The 25705-nt window shown below is 40.8% G+C and overlaps 1 protein-coding gene across 1 annotated transcript in view; it reads right to left on the bottom strand.

Annotated features, from left to right (window-relative positions):
- Positions 1-1041: 1041 nt before the first annotated feature.
- The window catches only part of kdrl (kinase insert domain receptor like), a 47897-nt gene continuing 23233 nt past the window's right edge, over positions 1042-25705 (bottom strand). Inside the window, exons 16-30 of the mRNA XM_034092552.1 lie at positions 25325-25431; positions 24632-24758; positions 23663-23767; positions 21088-21201; positions 20828-20916; positions 19852-20005; positions 19105-19202; positions 17751-17873; positions 17347-17458; positions 13882-13981; positions 11391-11496; positions 8244-8368; positions 6968-7046; positions 5661-5764; positions 1042-3193 (exon numbers count right to left, since the gene is read on the bottom strand). Of these exons, the coding sequence (XP_033948443.1) occupies positions 3010-3193; positions 5661-5764; positions 6968-7046; positions 8244-8368; positions 11391-11496; positions 13882-13981; positions 17347-17458; positions 17751-17873; positions 19105-19202; positions 19852-20005; positions 20828-20916; positions 21088-21201; positions 23663-23767; positions 24632-24758; positions 25325-25431 (1727 nt within the window). The 3' untranslated portion in view covers positions 1042-3009. The remainder of the gene's footprint in view (positions 3194-5660; positions 5765-6967; positions 7047-8243; positions 8369-11390; positions 11497-13881; positions 13982-17346; positions 17459-17750; positions 17874-19104; positions 19203-19851; positions 20006-20827; positions 20917-21087; positions 21202-23662; positions 23768-24631; positions 24759-25324; positions 25432-25705) is intronic.

Raw genomic sequence — 25705 nt, 5'->3', positions numbered from 1 at the left:
TCGCCATAAAACACGATGTTGTCATAACGCCTATGAAAAGGGTCAAAACAGCACCACACTTCAGATAATGGTTAACGGTCCAGCCCTCAACAGCTCTACGTCAATTATGGGGTTTCATCATATGCCGTTTCCATGGAAACGCATCCCTCTCCATAAAAGACGATGTCGCTATAACTCCTATGAAAATGTTCAAAAGGTGCTCAAACTTCACATGTGTGCTAACAGTCCAGCCATGAAGACATCTACGGGACAGTTTTGAGATTTCTTCAAATGCCGTTGCCATGGCAACACAATGCTCACCATGAAATACGGTTTTCTCATAACTTCAGTGAAAATGCTCCAAACGGCCCAACATTTCACAGGTTTGGTAACGATGCAGCCATCAACGCATCTAAGCGTATTATGAGATGTCATCAAATGCCGTTGGCATGGTGACAGATCATTCACCATCAAGTTAGTTTAAAAGTTTGCAGTTCAAATATTCTGCTGCTTTTCCAAGCCTTTTTACTTTCTTTTCTTCTCTCATCACACATTCAAGCCCCCAGTGTTCATGTATAATTTCAATCAAAATTCTTCACTTTCTTCTTAGACATTACATTTCAGCATAGGAATTTAGCGTCAGCTTTCCAGCATAAAGCATTCCCACTAGCAATTTCTTCAGGACTTGCATTCTCTAGTTAAAACTAGCTGCACCTTTACCAGTTTTGATAACACTTTAATGCATCATATCACATATAATTAATCCAAATCTGTTTAGAAACTAAAGGTATACAATACATGTAGTGGAGTTGAGGTATACCATTAACCTCTAAATTTCAGTGGTGTAGAAGTTCAAAGTAGCAACACATTTAAATACTCAAGTAAAGTACAAGTATTGCAAAATTGTACTTAAGTAGAGTACCTGAGTAAATGTACGTAGCTACTTTACACCAATAAAAACAGAGTATTTATACTTTGAGGACATTAGTCTTAGCCCAGTACACAAGTAAATATATCGTTTTTCTCAATAGTTGTTTAAGAAATGTGAGTCAAGACTGCAAGTAACGTATAAATATATAATCTTTATTCATATGCTCAGATAACAGTGTTGGGAAGCATTACTTTCACAAAAACAACTTGTGAGACTACATGAACAAAACAGACAAAGCTAGGAGGTCTTCTTACTCATGGATATGTATAAAGAAATGCAATATAATCTATTGAATGTTATTGTGATAGCAGAAACTAAAATAATAGAAAGAGGCTTGACATTTTAGGATGACATTAAATGCAAACATAATATAACAAATACTGCAAATGTTAATTTCCTACTAGAGTTTAGAGTTAAATAAAAACAAAATAAATCGGAAATCTTTGTAACATGACCCTCAATACTGTTTCATAATAATATACTTTAAGAATACAAAAATTATACTTGATATAAAGTATCAGTGCATAATTACTTCCTCTCCATATAGACAAACTAATCATAATTTTGAAGTACACAGGGGTTCAAAATATCCAATTTATACTTCAGTTTACTTACTGGTAAATACAGTTTATTTTGTGGTCAACAAGCACAAGCTAGCCACATTTCTACAGGGTGTGTAAGCTAAGTTTGGTCCACAGTACTTTCAACACATCAGGTAATACAAACAAAACACTTGATTTTACATGATAACAAACAATAGCTGTGAATCCGAGCAAACTGGTGCTCACTTCAAATACATGTAGAGTTTGTGTAGCCTGCCCTGCAAGCTTTACTAACACGTAGCACAAAACAAAGGACGGATACAATACACTTACATGTTTCCCTTAGCTTTACTTTAAGTGAATACAGCAGCACAAACAACATATACATCTGGAGTGAAGTGTTGGGATATTACATGTTGATATGAGGAAAACTGGGCTTAAAAAAATCCTTTGGTTGACTCTTGAATTATAAATCTAAATAAAGAAACAGAACTAAATAACTAAGTGACAGTGTACACAATCTAAATAAATACCTTTTCCCATGAACACTTGTTCTAATATTGCATTTTCTAACCCAATCTGTACACAAGCTAAATAAACAAATCTAATTTTCTTCACTTTCTTTTAGTTCGACCAAACAGTAACAACCTTTTTTAGTTTCTTCAGCACCTGATAGGGGCAGGAGGATGAATCTGCATTTACAGTAACTCTTGATTTAAGTGATTTCATGGTCAAGCTGTTATGCTAATCCTGAAGCCGTCTGCTTTTACTCTCAGCTCTACCCTGTTTCCTCCCTTTACCTCCGCTAACTTGTGATTTCCCATAACCAAGAGCTTATAAACATGAAACAGTCACTATTGGCCATCCTGAGTTAGTTGAGCTGATTTTAATTGGATTTAAGGAGCAACGACACCCAAAACACAATCCTTTTCACAATTAATAATACAAGTTAAGACTGATTTTGCTTTGAGCAAGTCTGAACTTTTTTGAACCTTCATATGAGCAGATGTATCCACATCTTAAAAATATTTTCTCTTTAACCGTTATCAAAAATTACAAATCCAGTTTTCATTTTTGAATAAAATGGAAACAGATATAAAAAACTTCATAAAACTCAGCTATTCTCTCTGCTTTTCTTTTCTGGATTTATTCCTAATCATCAAAGGTGGTAGTTTAATGTGATCTGCAGTAAAGTGGGAGTGATTGTAGCTGGTTTTCACAGTAGATGAAAGAAATACCTGAGGCTGTTTCCAGCTGTTTGACATATCACAGTGAATGTGGAAGGGACCAGCAGCATTAATGTCAGCCTGTGTCTGAAAACTGGAATGAAATCAACAGTCTACAGGTTTCCTTTTGTTGCTCAGCAGGCGCCCTGAACGTTGGAAGTAACAGTCGAGTAGGTTCATGTTTCATTTCAGAGTGACCTTTCAAAACACTTTACTTTATGTGTTTTCCTCTCAAACTTTGCTACAGTCCAGAGATAAGAGTCAAAACAGAGGAGAACAAAGCAAATGCCTCGAGGCTGTTCATCAGATTCTCCAGGGACAGAGCATGAGGCTACACAGGCGGGGTGGAGTAGCGCACCACATAGTTGTAGTCGGGCGGAGGGCTGTGACACTCCAGACCCACATCCAGGGCCGAGTCGTCCAGACCGAAGTCCAGAGAGGTGACCCCACTCGGGAACTTCTCCTTCTCCGAGTCACACAGCACAGACTCTTTGCTCTTGCTCACTGCCTTCATCCTGGAAACACAGAGAGATGCGGCATTCATGAGACTCTCTACGATAACAAATGCATCATGTTCAAGCAAATAAGGCATGCTTGAAAACAACATACAAATACCAGATAAAATGTCACTGGAATGACAGAAAGTGGAATCAGAGGGATGCTTCTCCTTATTTATTAACAACACAGCAAAACAAAAATGTCTTGCCACTGATATTGCACTTGGAGGCAGACATTTGAAATAGAGGCCAAGTGTCTGAAAGGTTGTGTGTGTGTGTGTGTGTGTGTGTGTGTGTGTGTGTGTGTGTGTGTGTGTATGCCTTAATGCGACAATCAATGCTGGAACATGGTCACAGCTATAGAAAATGTGTATTCTCTGGTCTCAGCATCTGAAACGTAATGATTTAATGATTATCTCTGTTTTGTATTAGTGTTTATTGAATAGTCTATGGGCTGGTTGGACAGAGCACAACATTTTCAGTTGATCTGTGGTAAATCCAAAAGTCATATGACGTTAGAAACAATAGATTTATTTGTTTTCTGAACAATAAACACTTGTAATTGCAAAAACATTTGGCAATTGGGGTTGAAATTGTTGCAGAAAATGAGTGAACAACCAGTTGAGCACTTATTTTAAATATATATATATATATATATCAAGTTCTTTGCCACAGCAGAGGTCTGTTTTTTATATTCTTTGATTAAAGAATGTAAAGCTCTTTGTGAAGCTGTACAATCATACTACCCTCTCCTTATTCATATGATGTAATAAATCATCCCGAGTCCTTCTGCTTCATTTGATGCTCAGAATATGAGTAATTGCCTCTTATTGTCTTTGGAGGTTGCTAAGGGTTCCAGGGTTCCTCGCTCGAGGCCAAAGGGTCAGCGCCCAGCGGGGGTAAAGTGACGCTGTCATACTGGAATGCTGCCCTGATGAATAACTACCTGATGAACCAGCCATCAAAAAGAAAATTAACAACAGTACAGTTTGTCCTTGCCAATACCAAGAAGAAGGTGGGGGGGATACTGGCAATAGAGCAACAGGAAACAAAAAGAGTCAGGGTGAATTTCCCCTTCTCTCTGAGCTGAATGCATTAGTAGCACATATTGTTGAAGTCTTCTATCATACAGGGATCGTACAGCTTGTGAAGAGTTACATTCAGTCACCAGCCTTTCCAAATAACCAAAGACCGTTTTGTTGTGTGCTCTTGTTTAAGAGAAGTCCGGCTCGAGGAGTGGTGAAGGCCAAGCGAGCAACAGGTGGACTTCAGCTTAACAAAAGGAGCGCTATAGCTAACAGGGGAGGCCCTCCTAAGTTCAAAGGTGGCAGTGATTGAGCGGTCGCCCAGCAAGGAAGTTCTCTCTCAAAATGTGGATCATTCTCTGCATGCCTGGCCTGATTCTTTCTGCCCTGATGACACACACAGGCCTGTAATGAGGCTCGGTAGATTCTTTAAAAACACTTTGTGTGGTTGTTTGAAAAAGTGAGTTTGTTGAGCTGTAAATTAATAACACTGCTTCAGAGTGTCATTAACACTGCTAAGTGCGTCTCATAAGTTACTTTCCTGGCAGTTGTTTACACGCTCCTTCCTAATTTAATGCTGTACACTCTTTTCTCATAAACTAGCTTTATGACAATATACTTTACCGCCGTTTCACTTTTAAATCCTTTAAAGCCACGATGCTTTGAAGTGGCATTACTTGTTGCTACTGTGCGAGGAGCAGAATAATACCACAAGGTTTAAAGTGTAATTACTGAGTTCAGAGGTTGGGCCTCTAAATTAACCCTGCCACTGAGCTGCTGTAAACTTCACGTTTAAGCCTTTAGTCACCTACAGAGACCCTCATTAGAAAAAGATTTACAGAAATTTGACTCAGATTTGACTTTATCCTCAAATAACCCATAAAGTAAACACACTCTCTCTCTTTCTCCCCCCTTCACGACAGTTGTATATAGTTGCCCCTGCAGGATCCACATCTCAAAGTCATCAAACGATCTGCAGGATTTTAGAGTACAGTAGGTAAGCCTATGTCACTACTTTGACATTATGTGTTAGTTACGTAGCGTTGCTTTAAACCAAACAGCCATGACTCACAAGTTAAATCAGACTGGGAGGTATCTCATTCAGGACTCTTTTAGAGAAAACAAAAGGGGTTTTAGTGAGCGCTCTTAAAACAGCCAAACCTCATGTGACGCAGCCACTCTGCTTTGTGCTCAGTCCTTCACTTTGTCACCTTCAAGCTTTTCCCTCCTACTTCTCCTTTGTGTCGCTGCATGCTTTCTCCAGACAAAAGGGAAAACTAGCCGCTGACTTCTTTTTAAAGCAGCAGAAACGTGTGTGTGTGTCTGTGACAGTTATAGCGTCTGCATTCCAGCACAGCAGGGAGGTTTCCAAGCAGGTATTCTGCAGTCCCTTCTAGTGTGTGCTGATTTGTTGCGTGCAGGACATGTGGAGGGGGTGCAGTGTGGTGTAGTGTACGTACGCCAGAGCCATGATGCTCAGAGGTCGGCCTGCCAACGATTCGAGGCGCTTCAGAGTCTCCATGTTGTCTGACGACAGGCCCATCCCGCTGTCCGTCTGACCGCCCTGATGATGAAGATGCAGAGACAGAGAGAGGGAGAATAATTAAGACCATAAATGTATTTGTCATCTTAAATATAGAAAGTAAACTTTATTTTATAGAACCTTTTAGAAAAGTGCTTCACACAACATATAAAGGTATGAAATAAATAGTCAAACATAGATATCAACATCATAAAACCAGGGATACGGAAGCCTATTCAATTTTTTTGGAGGATTACTTTTATCTTTATTTGACACTTTTAGCTATCATGACGCCCGTTAAGGTCTTCGTGCAGAACAAGCACTTAAAGGATCAGAAGTAAATACTGAAGCCAAACCACAGAGGGCTTTAAAAGCAATCAACAAAATCCTAATTTGAAACGTGTATGGAGTCAAAGTACTTCGGTCATGAGTGAAGTCCCGTGTTAGTTTGAAGCCTTGCTGCTACATTTTGCAACAATTGCTGCATCAAAGACTTGCATGCAATATTTCTGATTTGTAGATAGCAAGATTAAACAACACTGATTGTATTAATGTTAAACACGCTTGCCATATTATTTGTTCTGTTTTGTTTTGTCAGGATTCTTGCGTTTAGCATTATGCACTGAGCTACAACTTCAACCCAGTGTTGCACAATGACTTTTGATCACTATCAAGTTGCAAAAGCTTTGAAACCATCCAGCGTGTTATGGCAGTGAGGCATCAGTGCAGGGAATCAAAATAAAATGTAATGTGAGGTATATGGTCAAATGCTGGCAGAAATGTAAAAGTTGAACTAATCAACTTTGAAACGTATACTTTAAGCACACTGTTTCAGATAGAATACATTACATTACACGCTACTTGTTAGACGCTTTTATCCAAAGCGACTTACATACTCAATACTGTGGGCAATCCCCACAGGAGCATTTGGGGTGAAGTGTCTCAGGGACACAACGACATGCTGACTGCAGTGGGACTCAAACTTGCCATCCTCTGATTCGAAGATCAGCGCATTAACCCACTGCGCCACACGCCTCCCTAAATGTGTCCTGAATCAAAAATATTGTTTTATCCTCTACTAAAGTTAATCAGAGTAATTAAAGTAAAAAATGACATTCATCTCGCAGGGTGAAGTTTCCAGCTCACTGTCAAATGTCTGGCATCTAACTAATTGCGCAGTTTAGGATAAGTTAAAGCGCAGATTGCGCATCTGTTTCTGGTTGACGTCCAGAATGAATAACTCACCTCATGGTTTGCATTTGTCCCGTCCTCCATGGTGACCTCGTCGAAGGTTTTCACACTGGCAGGACGGATCTTGATGTTCCTGGGGAGAAAATATTTCCATGTTAAGTCTCCAAAGTACTCTGACATGTTCTCATTCTGCTTTAAGAATCCTTTGATTATATTGGAGCCAAGGAGAGGAAAAGATCAACATCAAAACCACAAGAACTTAATCAACTAAATCAACAACATGTAGCATCTATGACGTTGCACTCTGAAAACACGCCCTGTTTACTTTCCACACTCACAGGCTAAAAGGACTGCTTAATTTAGCTTTAAGGCTAACTGTCATTAATGCTTTTCAACACCTCTTCAATAAACACACTTGGAGGAGCTGTGAAAACCCAAGAGCTCAATAAATAGTATTTTAAGTGGACATAAATCTAGAAGCTGGCTCTACGTTTTTTGGGGAAATTCCTCACAGGAGCAACAATAGTGAGAGTTCTCGGGCCATCAAGCTGCCGTGTGTACATTTCTTATCATGTTCCAGTCCGCTCTCATTGTTCTCAGGTCAGATCTTAATGTTCTCCCGGTAAAGCTTAGCTTGAGCGCGCCAGGAACAATAACTGTTTGGAATATTATTCACTGAAAAGGGGGAATATTATGTCGGCATTTCCTTTGCAAAACAGACCCAGCGTCTTTTACAATCTGAGCATAGGTGTACATGTCGTTATGATATAGAGATTTATTTCCTTCTTAACAAATCCATAGGCAAGTGTAACACATTTGAACCAACACACACAAAGCCTACAGTCGTGCTAATATTTCTGTGAGGCTGTGCTAAGGCACTGCAATGCTTTGAGTTAAATGCTAACTGTGGCATTTTAACATTATTACAGTGACAATGCTGAGGTTTCTTATCTTAGTTTAGCCTGTTAGCATGCAAACCTTTTCTAATTAGACCTAACCCCAAAGTGCAGCTGAGGCTGATGGGAATGATAGCAGTTGTGCAGGTATTAGGTCTTTAACAAAAAATTGGAGGTTGAGATATTTGACTCAAAACTACAAATGTAAATCGGCTGCTGGCTCTAAAAAAAAGTCAGGACATCACCACAATAAGTAGGATTTAGTGAATGTCTGTACACATTTTCATGGCACACCCTACAGTAGTGAGAAACAAAGTGGTGGACTGAGCACTATGCAAAAATGGATAGAATAACAACATCTGGTCAAGTACATAAGAGTTTCAGGAGTCTGATTTATGTAAAGTAGCCAGCTAATAAGAGCCCCATGTGCTCACCAGGTGCTCCCCGAGTCTCGGAGGGAGATGGGTCGTGTGGTCGTCTCCTCTGACACCGCTGTGGAGGAGGGGTCTCCCAGCTTCCCCAGCAGGACTGTGTTGATGGGTATGTAGTGCTTGCCCTCCTAAATCAACCAAACAGAGACAGAATATATAAGAGGGCAGCCTTATGCTTCAATGATGCAAAGTATAACGAGGCAAGAGGCTTGGGGGCCGATGCTGTGTGCCGGCTATACAAACACACACATGCACAGGTCGTGGCGAGCAGCCAAAGAAATAGGTCATGCCTCATAAATCCAACACAATGTTCATGAAGTCGGTGGAGACGGCAAAGTCCGTGACCAGCCTTCCTGCACTGTAACAATACCTTTATTAATAAGATTCAAACCCCTGCATTGCACTCTCTGTCCCGACTGAACGTTTTCCCATGAGGGAAGCGTTCATTAGTAGTGTGGCGTGTTTCAGTTTTCATGTTGTCTTTATCTTGTATTACTCCATGGTACAATCTACAGTGCTGTGTAGGCTATGCAGAAGAAGTGTAATGTAATTCCTGCTCATCGTGTGTGTCCATCTCTGCTGTAATGTACCATCTGGACGAGACGCCTGTTCTCCTTAGTGGCAAACATGACTAGGTGCGTCTTGTGAACATAAAACTAATCTCAATCTTGTTAGGGCTCTGGCCAGTTTCCTGTCGTCAGTCAGTGCTCAACTTTCTTTAATTTTCATCCATCTTTTGAATTATTATTTTTTTACCATTTTGTTTAAAATGTCAGTTGCTCATTGGCTAACGCTGTAAATCATTCTGTTTGTGCTTTAGGAAGATAATGCTGAGGGATTCAAATACATTTTTCATATTCATTTGAGATGAGAATCGGTGTGAAGCTCTTCAATGGTTCACATGATCCGGAAGAGAGCAACCAAATCTATATTATATAGTTTTTGCTACATAAATTACATCACATTCCATGTTACTAGTTAGACGCTTTTATCCAAAGTGACTTACATACTCAATACTGTGGACAATCCCCACAGGAGCAATTTGGGATGAAGTCAGTGTCTTGCCCAGGGACACAACGACATGCTGACTGCAGTGGGACTCAAACTTGCTATCCTCTGATTCGAAGATCAGCTCACTAACCCACTGCGCCACTCACCACCCAACAACTGCGCCACACGCCTCCCAATAAATACACGTATCATCAATCAAATCAATTGCTGAATTGATTGCTTGATTCCATCTATTGCAGCTTCTTCAGTCTCAGAGTCCTGATGTTGATTTGTAACACTTTTTTCTACTTTGACAAGTCAAACTGTAAAAAAAAGCATATTGGTACAATGTGTCATTTCCCTACAGTATAATATGTTTGAATAATAATACAGATGTTCCTCGAGTTCATATTTGTTTCTAAGCCTTATTAAAGCTAAACAACCTTCAACAGTTGGTGACATTTCACACCATTCATAGCAGACAATGTCATCTTGCGTCACACTAATAATAACAATGTTTTTCCATGTGTTTTGCAGTTCCCCTTACAAGACCAATGTTTCCATTTCAAAGGGTTTCAAGTGTTTGTGTTGAGTGTGACTTCCCCTCTCGGTGACTCTGAGCCCCCCCAGGGCGAGACGCCGCTTTGGATCTCCTTGGCTGCAGACTCTGATCAGCAACACTGCTTTCTGAATATTCAGAGCGTTTGTGGCTCATAAAGCATAACTAGTGACTAACACGGAAATATGAACACATTTCCCCCATTTTGGCTTCGCTCCACTGGCTGCCAATACATTTTAGGATTCATTTCAAAATCCTTTTATTTGCTTTTAAATCCCTAAATGGCATGACCCCACCATATCTTTCTGAGCTGCTACACCCTTACCCACCCAACCGCGCTCTCAGGTCAGCGGATCAACTGCTCCTGAATGTGCCCAGAACCAAGTCAAAGCTCAGAGGGGGCCGTTGCTTCTCTGTAGCGGCTCCCACACTGTGGAACGATCTGCCCATGCACATCAGACAGGCCGCCACATTGCCTGTTTTTAAATCGCTTCTTAAAACCCACCTCTTCTCCTTAGCATATTAACATATTTTAGAGCGTTGCTTTTATTGCTTTTAAAAATGGTCTATTGTTTGTACTTGTACTTGTATTATGGTGTGTGCGATGTGCTGTGTTATTTTTTGTATGTTTTGTTTATTTGACTGTACAGCACTTTGGTCTGGAGGTTTAAAGTGCTCTATAAATAAAGCTGTATTGTATTGTAATTCTTTTTGGTCCTTTGGCAAACAATTCCATCATGACCGATTGTAATTCAATGGTACTTGAGGGCAGTTTTCTGGAAGAGGCGGGAAAACCTCTCTGGCCTTAGCCCCTCCCGTTTGATGAGCATTAGTGGGCAAGTCATTTATTTAAAAAAATGATCCCGACTATAACTGTGATGCAGTACATAGTGTTAACGATGAGAATGAGAATGACTGTCCTGTTATCTTTTCAACCTAATGGGCCTATCAGCGACTTATCCTCACCCGCAGCTGTGAGCATTTAGCTCTGATAACCAAAATGGTAAACTATTAAAATCCACTCATATTTTCTGGAATGCTTTGCTGATAATGTCCATCCTTACCTTTTTGAGTTGCTTTTTGAGTTTACTTTTTTGCTCATGTTCGGATAGAAAAATCTCCTGTATATTCCACCATTAAATCAGGCTTCCATCACCGAAAGAGTTGTGCACATGAAAAATGACCTGTAGCAGGCAACGTTTGTTTTATTTTAACATTTAGTTGGGGGGGCATTTTATCCCTTTAATTGGAGAAGGACAGGAAATGCCCTATACGCCTCTGCTAGGGTTGCCAACATGCTAGATTTTCTAAAGTCTGAAAACAGAGCCAGGGGGAGAAGAAGTTGACTTTCAGACCACTTGAATTACAATATGTTTGAAGTATGAGGTATGTTTTGATTTAAATTGGATTTTTTGTTTGTTTTATTTGTTATTTTCTGAGAAAACACTTCCGTACAAGTGTATATGACCTCTACTGTAAATGTAAGTTCACACCAGAGCCAAACAGATGCTGAGCATAAACTCTTCACTCTTGCTACAGTGGAAACCATTGACACATCACATGTAGTTTTCAAACAGTACAAACTATCTTGTCTTCCGTACCTGTTGCACGCTGGCCTGCAGCAGATCTCCCAGCTGCTCCACCAGCTCAGTGAAGTTCGGTCTCTCCTGTGGCTCTCCCTCCCAGCAGTCCAACATGGTCTGATATCTAAGAGAAAGAATAAATCACTCAGCAAAAACTCTAGATAGACTCGTGAAGCCTGCAGCGTGCTGGATGGACATGCTTAGTGCCAAGAACAACATTCAGTATATTTGGGTTGATGCATTATATAAACTGTGAAAAAGCCGGATTGGTAGTCCAATAAACAAAGCTCTCGGCATTGAGGGACCACATCTGGCGCACCTCTAAATCGACTGTCATCTAGAATATTCCTACATATCCTGCCTTCTAATCTCTGGTGGTTTGATTCTCTCTCGGTCTCGGGTGTGTGAGCACACGGCCTCGCTCGGGTCTCTGACAGGCTGTCAGCATCTTTGCCCATGTGGGAAGACTCTGAGCCTTAATGTGAGTATCCATCGCAGTGGCTTGTTTCGTTTTGTGGAGGAATTTAGAAACAGAGCACCACGGCTGCTGTTTAAATTACACTCAGCATGTTACTGATTGGGATTGATGGGGGAGATAGACCCCTCTCTTGTTTCAGTTGCAGCACCCAGGTTTTTCCCTGCAGATATCTTAGGTTTTAAGTAAATATAACTATTATGATTCCGTTATGGCATCATATTTAGTCAATCTCAAGTTTGAGGACTTGGAAAAGCAGATGGTCTTTTGACAAACCCCCACCCCTCCTCTTCTTCTTCATCATCTGTGTTTGTGTGCAGGGCATCTAAACCGCTCTACATTGAGATGCTGTGATACCCACGTTAATGAAGGCATCCAGGTGGAAGCCCTCCTAAGGGTGACAGGATGTGGAGAGCTTGATCACAGCCTAATGCATATCATTCAAGGGGGCGGGGGGGGAGACACATTGTATGATTGCACAATTCAAACCACATTTCCTGCCTGGTGCGTACTGAGAATAAATAGCTCCTGCATGTTTGAGGGAATGTGGTGTTTCTGAGATGAGAAATTAGCTATTTTGTCCGGTTGGGCAAGTGTTGTGGGATGGGAAGTGAGCATCCTTTTTATTGTCCTCCCACTCTCCGAGCAGCATCCGCTAAATTCCTCTGCAATGAATCAGGATGGTGGGATCTTATTAACAGACGGAAGAAACATTTCCGACAAATCAGAGCCACAGGGGCACTTGCTCAACCCTTCCTGCAACCTTATGTGCTTTCCACATTACACTGTCTGTTAGGAGTTAGGGTCAAGGTGTCAAACCCTGGGCTTACAGACACATTTGACCCACTGCAGCAGCGTCCAGGGGATCAGCTGCCCCCCCCCCCCGCTGACTCCGAGTGCATTGCTGTGCATCCCAGTTACACTGATATCAACAGTTTTATCTTAGCTCTAAATGAGCAGCAGGCCTCACAGCCATAAGCCTGCAGAAAATATACTCTTGTTGGTCTATTTTTTTATTTTAGATGGAAATTAGGAGAGATTCATGGCACCAGCCGGATCTTCTGTTCTGACTGAACACTAACAGTCTGGATTGGATTTTGTCCATCATTTCCAATCTCTGTATGCCTTGCAAAGCTGAATAATTCATTCAGTTAGCTTTACTTGGCACAAGCTGCTATAAGGTCTAGACCTTTTGATATCACATCATTATTAGGCAAAAGTGCAGTATTATGCTTTCAAAACAAATACGTTTTGTGGACTATATGAGTCATTTTAAATGAAAACCAGACACAAAGTATGAACACATGTTTCAGGGAGACTCAGGGTTCAGACTGTGTTCGCTGGCTCTGCATCGGCTGTACATTAGACATGAGTCAAAGTGTTCTTGTTACAACAAAAGTTTGTCTAGCTGCATCCCTGACAGACAGCACTGATACCAAAGAAGAGCACTCTGTGTTCTCCCACAGATATTTATGTCCAGCACCATCCACCAGCCCCTGCTCAAACATCTCCAGGCTCTCGCTCTCCTCACTTGGGGAACATCACATTTAAATGCAGTGCTCAGTTACATCTGCAGAGCTGTCACTCAGAAAGGGCTTCAGAGCTCCAAGCTCACCGCATCAGAGCTAATCAGTCGCTAATGTTTCCTCCTGCAGCTTTCAGGGCAGGATTACCCATGATTCTTATCAGGCACTTGACCTGCAGCTACAACCACAAAGAGGGAGTAACGCACATACAAAGCTTTGTATTGATATGGGAAGCTTTTGATGGCTGCAAACTTTACCATGGCCTTTTTGAGGAGATCATACAGCTGGGAATATGGAGCTAGTTTGCTGGGACACACCATAGTTCTTTAGGACTATAGAAAAGTGATATAGATTTGAATTGTATGATGACATTATTTTGCAATCCTGCTTTTTAAAGAGGAAGGATAGGATCGAGACGTTATTGCTCCGAAACACCGTCCTCTTCCCTGTGTTCAGTTTGACTTCTGTTTGTTCTTTACTAAAGAAAATAGTAAATAGAGATTCTCACATTTCAGAGGAAGAGTATTCGGGCGCTCTCATCCTGGTCCCGTCTTTCAGCCTGCAGCAAAATTCTTCGTCTATTTGGACGCCGGGGTATGGGGAGGCACCTGAGAGAGGAAGGAGGGGGAGAGGTTCATCACATTATCACATCATGATTGGTTGTGCATTGAGAAAGCCATTGACAGTGTATCACACTCAGTAGCCCTTATGCAAGTACGACAGGTGCTATGTAGGGAAGGCTGTATAGCAGAAATAGATCTCCGCATAATGATATTTAGTGTAACCGCACCACGAGCTACAGCCTCATAAATCATCATTAAGTTGAATCAACACTTTTCTGAATCTGTTTCAACACAAACTGACAGACTGACTAAGATTTATTGCATGACTGTTTTATTACAATAGATTAATGTGGATAATCATGTCCCTAGACTTGGTTTTGACCTTATATTCAAACAATTTGTGTTATTAGGATGATATCAATATGATCAACAGGCTCTTAGGGAATGAAACACGGCCATGTTGTACCTGTCTATTCCCTTTACTGGTGCGAGCGTTCACTGCAGCTTTCCAACTCTGATGTTCTACATGAACACACATTTTCTTAGAAACTCCTTGAGATTGTGTTACATTTACTTGCTAGAAAAACATCAACTATGTAGGATTATTGATTAGAATTGCTTGGCTGATGCAACATGATCCAATCATGACTTAACATAATGTGCAATGTTGTCATATTTGCTGAGTCATGAGTCTGTCAAATAAATGACTCGCAAACCAAAACCATTACTAATTTCATCTAATTCCAACCATTCTGTTGGTAATAACATTTGAATTTGAAGCCTACTTCTCGCTCGGCCCCCTGTGAAAACATGCAGTCATACACCAAAACAACTTGTATCCAATGTCCAATTGTTTTCTTGGGGGAAAATAAAGCCCATTCCATGTTACTAATACCATTTATTGAGTCATAAATAAGGATTTTGTTTGCTTGAACCCCCACATGCAATATAAAACAACATTTTTGTGGCGATACAAGTTTTTGGATGAACCACAGTCTAGCTTGGCAAAGCTAACAAACAGCTTACTGTAGAAGGAAAAAACTAAATCTGTGATCACACGGTTTATATTGCTAGTTACCGCAGACAAAAACCCAAAGTAGTTTACTTTTTTAAACAAGTGCTATTAAACGTACAATATGAAAAGTTCTGAAGTATGGATCCTTGAGACACCCCTGTGGTGCAGTCCCTCTCTATGCACTCAGTTGTAGCAGTGTAGCAAACTAATGCCCAAGGTTTTCCAAATGTTTCGCCTACACCATCTTCGTCATGGTCGTCAAGGGCGGATCCATCCCAAATCCCCAAATACTGTACGTTTCCCACGGACACCACTGATAACGCTATGAGTCAAAGGCAACACGACCATCAGTGTGACGTTAGTTCTGCCTCACAACGCCTGCCTAAACCACAGCTATGTCGACCAGCTAAAGGCTAACCTTTTGCTTAACCCTTTCCTGATCAGTAAAGGTCCAGATGTCTTCCAAGAGTAAACGGTAACAATGTGGCTTAGAGCTGAATAAAAACTGAGCTAATGTTATCTCTGATGGACAACCACATTGCAGACACATGCACAGAGGGTATATGAAACGGACGGGTATCTTGATTAAAATAATGATTTCTATAGGTTTGAAAATAAATTGAAAAACTTAATGTAATGTAAAATACTCAACAAAATATATGACAAAATGTCTTGTTATTTTTCTGCATCGAAGTCCAAAAGCAAACTGACATTTCCAACTAAATGTATAGTCCAGTCCGAAGATATTACCTATATAATAATGAAACATAATATACTCTCATTTCCTTCTCTATATTAAGGTAATCTCCCCTTGTTGTGAATATTCAGAATGATAAACACATGCTTTATTTTTTGGAATAAACCCTAAATAAACAAGCTTTGGATATTTAAAACCCCAAAACGTAGCAGACACACTTTTGGTTCAAAGAGCGATGTGAAAAACAGGCTTGGGTTACCCTGAAACTTTTGACCTCAGACGTGATCAGGTTGGGAAGCTCACTTCTTTTGCCATCTTTCTTGGACATTTTGTATCATTGTTTCCTGATTTATTTTTCTGAGGCCCCGCTAACACTACCCAGATGTGTAAGTGTTTCTTTAAAGGACAAAATGTGGTGAGAATGTGTCAAGAGTGAAGAAGAGGGAGAAAGAGACCATAAAAAAGGAAGGAAAGACAAAAGGGAAAGTGTCCTAATGACGTCAGTGTGCTTTACATTTGAAAGAATATGCAATTTGACACACTTTTTTTCAACTGCAGCGGGTGGCGGCACCGTATGGCGGAGATTCAAAAACAGCAAAACGTACAGAATAGTAATACATCCAACTTCAGTTACACTTTCTCTTATGTTTCCACTGCTTCCCATGGTGACATTTAAACATACATTATTTCATGTTGAGTCTCGCTATAGAAACGTGTGGTGAGCTCTGTGCCTCGGTGCGCAGGCAATCATGGACTCACACACAATGCTGCCTTAAAGGCTGCAGCGGTTTCACAGCAGGGAAGCACTTTTACACCGATCCGGCTGCCTGGTTACAGTTTGTGTTTCCAGCTGGGACCGAACGGACAGCTTAAATAGGAGGTGTTCGCTGGTTTTAATGTCCCATGCCTGTACTAAAAATCAAAGTCTACCCTCACTAAGTGGAGTGGCACAACATATTTCTCAGGTTGACAATGAAAGCTAAGGCCCTTTGTCCCCAAAGACAGAATTACACAGAAGAAAAAGACCGTTATTTATCTTGCATCTGGTGAGTCTCTGTCGAGCTCTATTCTCACTGATCACCTCTGATAACAGAGAGGTTGACTGAGCAGCTAGGCTTAATGTTAGCCGGGACTACATGGAATGTAAATGTATTGTATGCTTTTCATGTCACAAGGAAATCATGGGAAGTGTGGAAATGATTCTAAATATAACTTTGAGGAATGGAAATCCAGACACAGTGAACACTGGAGCTTGATATTTCAACATGTAAGTCCTTGAATCATTGTAACATGATTGTCTTCTCTTTTTTCATTACAATTGTGCACTACTGTTACTGTTGGATACACTTTTCACAATCCAGTTTTTTTATATAATTTTATGTTTCATCGTGAATGTTCTCTCATCTTATCGGACAACTTATTGTCCTTTTTTTCCTCCTTGACTTTAATAAGACTACTGCACATATTGCGAGTGGCTAACCTGTTATCTCGTACTTTACAACCCTTTGTAAACATACATATGCCTAATAAAATATATGAACTGGTATGTAGTATACTATAAACATTAGTTTTCTTTTATAAACGGTTTGTTTTACATCTCCTAACATTTGTGTGTTTTATGCAAAGGCAGGCTTCTTTGGCCTCGCTGTATGAGAGCATGTTAGTAACAAGTGTTCACTGCTGAGCCATGACACTTACCCAGAGAGAAGATCTCCCACATGAGAACACCAAAGGACCAGACGTCACTCTGAGTCGTGTAGATCTTGTCAAAAATGGCCTCAGGTGCCATCCACTTGAGCGGCAGTCTGGCCTGTGCAGATATTGAGATAACATTTTGTTTAAAACTCCCTTATCTCAGAGCTGTGAACATCTCACTACTTAGACTATGACATCTGTGGAGCATCAATTGGTTTAAACTGTGTGAGCAGGTGCTAATTCTGAAGAGCTATTCTCCGGTTCTAGCACTGCTGTATTAATTCAGTCTTCCTGTTTTCTGCCAGTGATAGCTTACTGTTTTGCATGTTATCTATTAATGAAAGTGCTTTAAGCATTTTATCTGTAAGACAGCTGGAAAAAGTTTGACAAGACTTTAATAAACTTACATCTCCTTTGCGAACATAATCCGGGTCTTTGTAGATGTCTCTGGCAAGTCCAAAATCACAAATCTTTACAACATTATTCTCAGAAAGCAGGATGTTTCGAGCAGCCAGATCACGATGGATGCACTGAGGGAAAAAAGGAAGGAAAAAAAACTGTATTCAGCGTGATTTACATTTAGAAGTTTAGGTTTTCTGCTTGCAATTGACTTCACAAAGGCATTCTGCGAGCTAAAAAACATCGATGCTGGCAGAGCAACACATGGTCAAGTCATCAGTGATATTTCAATAGGAGATGATGTGTTCCATATCCAGGCTAAGAAACGGTCCGTAACGACAGATTTAAAACAATGGCTTCGTTGCCTAATCAGTCCCATCCGGTCTCCCCAGAATTATGAATGACTTGTAAGATGAATGAACTATACACTGACATCCTTTGGAAACACTGGAGTAAGTGTGTCATAGTAAAGATTCACATTCGACTTAAAGGTCCCATGTCATGCTTTTCTGGTTATTACCCGTCCCCTTGTGTGTTATGTAGCTTTTTCTGCATGTAAACGGTTTGCAGAGTCACAAACCCTCAAAGTATACCCTGCAGCGAGTAAAACTCGAACACAGAAAATACCTGTCTATGCCCAGAACGCCTCGTTGGAGATTTTCTTTTTCCATTTTTGTCAGGCTGCGGGTGTGTGTGTGTGCTCCGGCCGAGCTCGGGCCGGGCCTCGCCGTGTCCCGCAGACCCCACACAGCAACCAGGAAACAACACCAGCAAGCCAGCTAACACTGTCCGCTCCAGCAGCGAGCCCCGCAACGTCCCGCCAACACGGCACCCAGACCCCACGCAGCATTCTCATCTGTTTGTCATTACTGGTGTCATTTCCTGGTTGCTAACGCCATTGTAACACATAATCTCTGATGTTCCGCTGTAACGGTGGTGGACTAATCAGAACAGAGTGGGCAAGCTGACCAATCAGGGCACAGTGGGCTCACGGGTGGGAGGGGGCAGGAGCTCCAACAAGCCGTTTAGGACAGAGAGTGAATACACATGCTATACAGAGATGCTGTGAGAAATCAATGTGAGTTTGGAAAATTGCACGATATAAATCTATTCTAGTAGACCTCAACAATAGAATTATGATCAGTAGAAATGGCCATGACATGGGACCTTTAAGTAAAAACATTGCTTTTTGCTTATATTTTATGTTTCCAGTGAAAAAGTGTAATTCTACTTGGACTCAGTTGGCTTTAATGGTTTAATCCAAATCCAACTAAAAAGATCTGTCAAAATGTAGATGCAGCTGTTTGAAATTAAAAAGTGTCTTAAGAGAGATTTCTGAGAGGAGTGTGGAGAAGAGTGTACCTTTCGTGAAGCCAAGAACTCCATGCCTTTTGCAACTTGGAAACTGTAGCAAATTAAATCTTCCAACGTCAGGACTCTCTTATACAAATCCTCAGATTCTGTAAAACAAAACAACAAAGTATTCCCAGTGAGAATGATTTTTTAAATGATGATGCTGTCTTTCAGTTTAGGACGCTTAATCCTACTAATCTATTAATTGTTCACATGGGGAAACTGCAATTTTAAAGTCCCTGACAAAAACACATCGCTTAACAATCCGTCCTCCTACACACTCAAAACATCCTTTACACATGAAAACAAATTACAGTTTCCTCCAAATGCAGGTGAAATGTGTGGTTACGGGCCGAGTGCTGCTGGGGGGGTCTGAGAGAGGAACTCACGAGGAGGCCTTCCACTGGCCCACCTGAGTAAACAGCTAATCAAACCAGAAATAACACATCGGGGACAACATGGCCGACGTGCCGTGTCAGAACTGGAGCCGCGAAGCAACACTCGGGTCAGGACAGGAAACAAACCGACGCCTCCCCAGACCCAGTGGGGTGACAGAGGCTCCTGCTGCAGCGATTGTACTGCTGAACAGGAGGAGGAAACGTCCCATCAGAAAACAATCCGAGGGGAACCTACGTTCCTGGGCAGGAGGGGTGGAGCAGAGGTGAGGGGAGGGGGAGAGGAGGGAGACAGCAGTAGGGACAAACAGAGGGGGGGGTGGGGGTGGTGGAAGGGAAGCAAGACGTGCTTGGCCTTTACCTTCTTCCTCTTCCTCCGAGTCGCAGTAGCTCTTATCTTCGATGAAGCCAGAGCTGGCCGAGCTTCCGGTGCTGGCCACGCTCTCCAGGCGGCGCTTCATCATCTCGCTCAGCTCGCAGCCTGAACCTGACGGCACCACCTTACCGTCCTGCCTCTGACACACACACACACACACACACACACACACACACACACACACACACACACACACACACACACACACACACACACACACACACACACACACACACACACACACACACACACACACACACACACACACACACACACACACACACACACACACACACACACACACACACACACACACACACACACACACACACACACACACACACACACACACACACACACACACACACACACACAGTTTAACCACAGAATCAGGTTTATAGGGGTTCAATAACAAGGAATTTGCCTTGTATCACATACATTAAACATATAAGGAGAAAACTAAAATGTATTGAAAGTACAAGAAGGTCAAGAACATAAATAAGGAGTGGAACAATTATACGAAACATGTAAGTTGCTATTTCAAAATACTACTACAAAAATGTATTATAATTTGAGGGGGGATCGGCAAAAGACGAGGGAAGTGCTTCTGCTGACATGCACGGGGCATTCCTACAGTTTATAGTTATATTATTTATGTATTGACTTGCTGGGTTATTCATGTTTGTACTAGTGCTTTTTCATATGTTTTTAAATGTGATCGAGTACGGGCTAATTTAATTTACATTTAAAAAAAGTTTTGCCGGTTGTTTGTGTTGTTCAAAATGTGCGTCGTAATGGATCCCTTGTCTATTTATCTGCAAACCCAAATCTACCTATGGGTACAAATAAATGACATACTATAGTTGACAAAAAGGTTCCCTAACAGCTCACACTGATTTCATGCGTGTAGACAGAATGTGGAGAAAGCTAAGAGACAGAAAGTGTAAATCACGCAGCTCACCTTGTAGACGAGGAAGTCCTCTCTCTTGCCTCTCAAATAGTTGGACAAGTTGCCATATTTGCAGAACTCCACTATCATCATCAGCGGGCCTGTTTCAGATCGTACATGTCATTATTCCAACATCATGTGATGGTTCAGAGATGAGATTTAAACTCAAAGGTTAAACCGATAATTCAACAACCCTTTCTTCCATATATTTAGTTTATATACATTTAAACCCAAATATCAAAACAGTAATAGTTCCCCAGGATGAAGCTCACCTCCGGGCTTGGTGCAGGCTCCCAGCAGGTTGACCACGTTCAGGTGATGGCCGATGTGGATCAGGATCTTTAACTCTGACATCAGAGCTTTCCGCTCATTTGACGTAGCGCCTCCTGTAATAAAACACATTTAGATTCCATTTTGTTTTACTTCAAAATTGTTATGGTCAACAATACGAACACCTGGAATCCAAACCCAAAAATGAGTAAGAAACATATTTTAAAAAAACTGCAAATTACAACAATGTAATTTTAAAAAGGACAGTGAAAACAGTGAAACACCAAGTTAATGAATTTGAATATTTTCTTCTTGTATTTACTAATTACTATTTACTTGCACTATATTTTTCTGTTTATCTGTCTTTTGTGTTGCACTTTTGGAGAAGCCTGTGACACAAGATCTTCATCGCCATAACTACTCTGTAGCTATGTTCGTTTGACAAATAAAGAACCTTGAACTTAGAGATCTAATTTCATTTTTGCGTATTTTTTGTTTTCCCAGTCCATTAATGGGAACATATCTTGTTTTTGATCATGTTGATATATGACCTGTTTAGATCAATATGTGTACATATCAAATCTGAAAATTCAAATGCCAATATTTTTGTCCCGCCTTGCAGTTAAAGAATACATTCTGTCTCAAGTATAGTGAGAAAGTGGAACAAAAAACATGAACCCTGGTAGCTTACTGGGGAATTTAATTTTGAGAGTTCATTAAATATTAAGGAAATATAATAATATTACTTTAGGCCAGTGATATGAAGCAGCTTTTGATAGAAGATATGCTCAAAGATAAATTCCAAACAAAATAGAAAAAATAAAACAAGAGGTGCTCACATTACAAAACAGATTGATTGTAATATGAAGTGAAAACAGTGATCTAAAGACATAACCTTGAATAATGAAAATCAAGAATTAAGGGTTGTTCTGTTTTATGTTACTTTGACCAACCAGATGAGTTAGAAGCTGAAACACGGTCAAAGTGGGGAGACCTGCTGCTTTCCATTAAGTTTGACCGACGGTTAGCAGCAGCCAGTCTGTTCCTCTCGGAGAGTCTGTGATTTATGCTGACACATGATTAATGCCAGTGACCAAGATATCTCACACATCAGTCTTATTCTTCATGACACATAACCCCAATATAACCAATTACTGACAGCTTCATGTCTAGTAATGCAAAAAAAAGCTGGATCTTTCCTGTAATTTGACTTCATTCAGTGTATAAAGCTGGGCTGAATGAAATGCTAAAAAACGGCTCGCTGCACCCTCTCTGCGAAGGGGACCCAAGTTCCCATCAGTAAAAACACGTGGGTTTGCTATCCTGGCTCCAAAATGGTGGAATGAGCTCCCCATTGACATCAGGACAGCAGAAAGCTTACACACCTTCCGGCTCAGACTGAAAACTCATCTCTTTCGACTCCACCTCGAGCGGTAGAACTATTAACAAAGCACTTATATACTAATAAAGGACTGGCTTACCTAAAGCCAGTTGAGTAGCACTTGAAATGTTTTGGCTCTATGAAGCCTGATGTACTTATATGATTCTGTTTTCTTCAAGTTTATATTTTGTTGGTCGAACGCACTTATTGTAAGTCGCTTTGGATAAAAGCGTCAGCTAAATGCAATGTAATGTAAGCATGTAGTTAAAACTCTCTTCAGCTTGGTGGTTTTCATTTTTGATCCAACAATCATGCATACTTGGAAAGACGTTGGAAAACAATCATAAGTATTTCCTCTTAAAAACAGGGACAGCGGATAGTTTCCAAATGTTGGAATCTCTAAAACGTGCCAAAAAACAAACGTGCTTTTTATTGCTCATCAACTTTTGAACTCATCTGCAGATTTTGGACATTCTGATCTGAGCAGCCAAATCTGCATACACTCAATCTCTTCATCAGGCGAGGGTTAGAGGTCTTAGCCTTTAGCTCCAACTGCACTTTACAAGGAGCAGACATTGCATGCTTTGCTTTGAACCGATACGCCGTACAAACATTAGCTGCAGGCACATGTGGTGCTGCAGATTATGAGTCTGCAACGTGCACAAGAACAAAAATCTTCTGCAGGAACGATAGAGCTTATATCATCTGCTGCCCATACAACACGAGATGCTGTGGCATTAATGCAGGCCTCATGAGCGGGGGTATCTCTAGGAACAAGAACAAGACGTTCCACATGGTCAAACATCCATGTGAAAAACAACAACACGAAGGCCTAATCATTAAAAACCCATATCTTTCCCCTTGCATTTACAGGCCAGGGGACACTTGTGCTGTTAAATGTGGGTTTTTATCTAGTGTTTTGTATTGTTGTATTGTTACTGTCTATTGTTATTGTTATTACGTCATGTAGGAGAGTTATTCAGTCTGTGGCTTCTGATCTGGTTTCATTGTCTCGTGTTTTACATTGGTCTCATGTCCTGTCTGTTTTCTATGTATTTATGCTATGTTTTTGTACAGTTGTTGATGTACAGCACTTTGTTCAACTCTGTTGTTTTGAAATGTGCTATAGAAATAAAGTGGATTGGATTTATAACAATGCTGAAGGAAGAGTATAAAACAGAAATCATGACACCTACCTTTCAACATTTTGACAGCCACAGTCTTGCAGGTGGAGAGCTTGTCGATCCCAAAGGCAGAAGCTTCCACAACTTTTCCAAATGCTCCGTGGCCAAGAGTTTTGCCTGGCAAAGGAAGAAGGTATTTGCTAAGTGGGACGACATTGGAGTTTCCTGTTCCTCGGGCAGAAAAATTTGACTAATTCCCCACGTCAGTCAGGCTGTGAGCCGTTAATTAAAACAACAGGCAGTCTCTCTCCAGAATTTATGGCTCACTTAAGACTGGATGACAGCGCGGGTCACTGATAAGTTATGACCCTACACAACAGCTGCAGAGAGGTCACACCTATTGCATGTACCTTAATGTGGCTGTGTAGATTCTCACCATGAACCACTTTTCAAATGAACTTTTAACCTTTTCTTACAGAAATCATTTTGTAGTCAGTGTCTGAAAGTACTGATATACAGGCGCATTGCTCTGGCTGAAAGTACTGATATACAGGCGCATTGCTCTGGCTGAAAGTACTGATATACAGGCGCATTGCTCTGGCTGAAAGTACTGATATACAGGCGCATTGCTCTGGGTGGTACCAGGTGTTTTTATATGCCAATCAAATATGCTCAAAGCAGAGAGAGACACAGTGATGTAAAATAAAGTTACAGTAGAATATATTTTTTTTTTAGATATCTAAATCATTCCATCTATCACCACAAATAACAAATCATTCAGGAAATGACCTGCTGGGTTGCATATAGTTCTGTATTTATCCAGCTAGCCATCATTTACAAACACTAATATTGTAACTCTGTTCTATTCTGTTATTGTTTAAACATTTCAACAACTGCATGAGTACATTTCAACTTCTGTAAACGTTAATTTAAAATAAAAAGGGAGTAAACTAACTGAGTCTTAGGTTGCCGCCTTGACGTTGCCTTTCATTTATGGCACTTTTCGAATACGAAACATTTTCCCGCACATTGGATTCTCACCTAGTCGCAGTCGGTCGCGGGGAAACTCCCATTTGCTGCTGTCGTACTGAAGAAGATCGTTCTGCTCCTCCAGGGGACACTCGTCAGGGTCGATGATGATGGACGGACCCATCTTATACTGTGGTTGCTGATGGTGTTAGAGGACACACAAGAATGTCAGGATTTTTGAACTTAATACTAAATCATCTGTATATGTTGCACTGCGTGAGGCAAATGGTGGTCACACCAGATACTGGTGTGATGTTTTAGATCTTTGAATTCATCTCATGAAAAATGGGAGCAAAAACAAAAGTGTTGCATTTATATTTTTGTTCAGTGTACTTTATGAGGTCAACGGCACTGTGAGCTATGTTTCCTTCCTATTTTTATTAGCAAAGCACTTTCAAAATGACATGAAATCCTAAACACTGGCTAAATGTGTCCTTCCTTTAAACTGCATTTCACAAGAAGCAGGAAAAGAGAAAGATGATTCACTGCCAGATTCCCCAGTTTATTTATTGCAGAGTTTTTTCTTGTGTGCTGCAAGGATCTAAGGACAGATAGTGTTGTATGATGTGCAGCCTGTTTAGCACACTGAGGTCAATGTGTGATATTGTTCTATATAAATGAAGATTGACTTAACTTGCATTTTTCACATCTTGTCCAAAACTAATCTCACGGTTTCTAATATAAAGAAGTAATGTCACATCTTACCTTCCTCAGCTTGCGGATGAAGAGGATGAGCATGAGCCAGAGGAACGTGGCGGCAGCTCCCGTACACACCAGAATGATTACCTCAACGTTTGGCTTCCCTTCATCTCCTGGAATGAGAAGAACTGTCACCAACTACCAGGCGTCTTGGCAACAAAACACTGTGTGCTTTCATGATCTCATCAATGATCATGTATTATTGACAGGGATTTGTAGAGGAGTGTAAAAGAACAGTATCTGTTGACATAAGAGTCTGTAACAAAGTTTGGAATCTGTTATTTGACTGGAGACGCTGAAACTTGTATTTTACGTCATTCTTCTGTTTATTTGTTTCTTCCTAATTCTTCACCGAGAGATTGTATACAACAATGAAATGGAAAAACA

The sequence above is a fragment of the Pseudochaenichthys georgianus genome, chromosome 10, assembly GCF_902827115.2.
Source record: "Pseudochaenichthys georgianus chromosome 10, fPseGeo1.2, whole genome shotgun sequence".
Classification (NCBI taxonomy): domain Eukaryota; kingdom Metazoa; phylum Chordata; class Actinopteri; order Perciformes; family Channichthyidae; genus Pseudochaenichthys; species Pseudochaenichthys georgianus.
The sequence above is the reverse complement of the archived record's forward strand: the minus strand, read 5'-3'. Positions and strand labels throughout refer to the sequence as shown.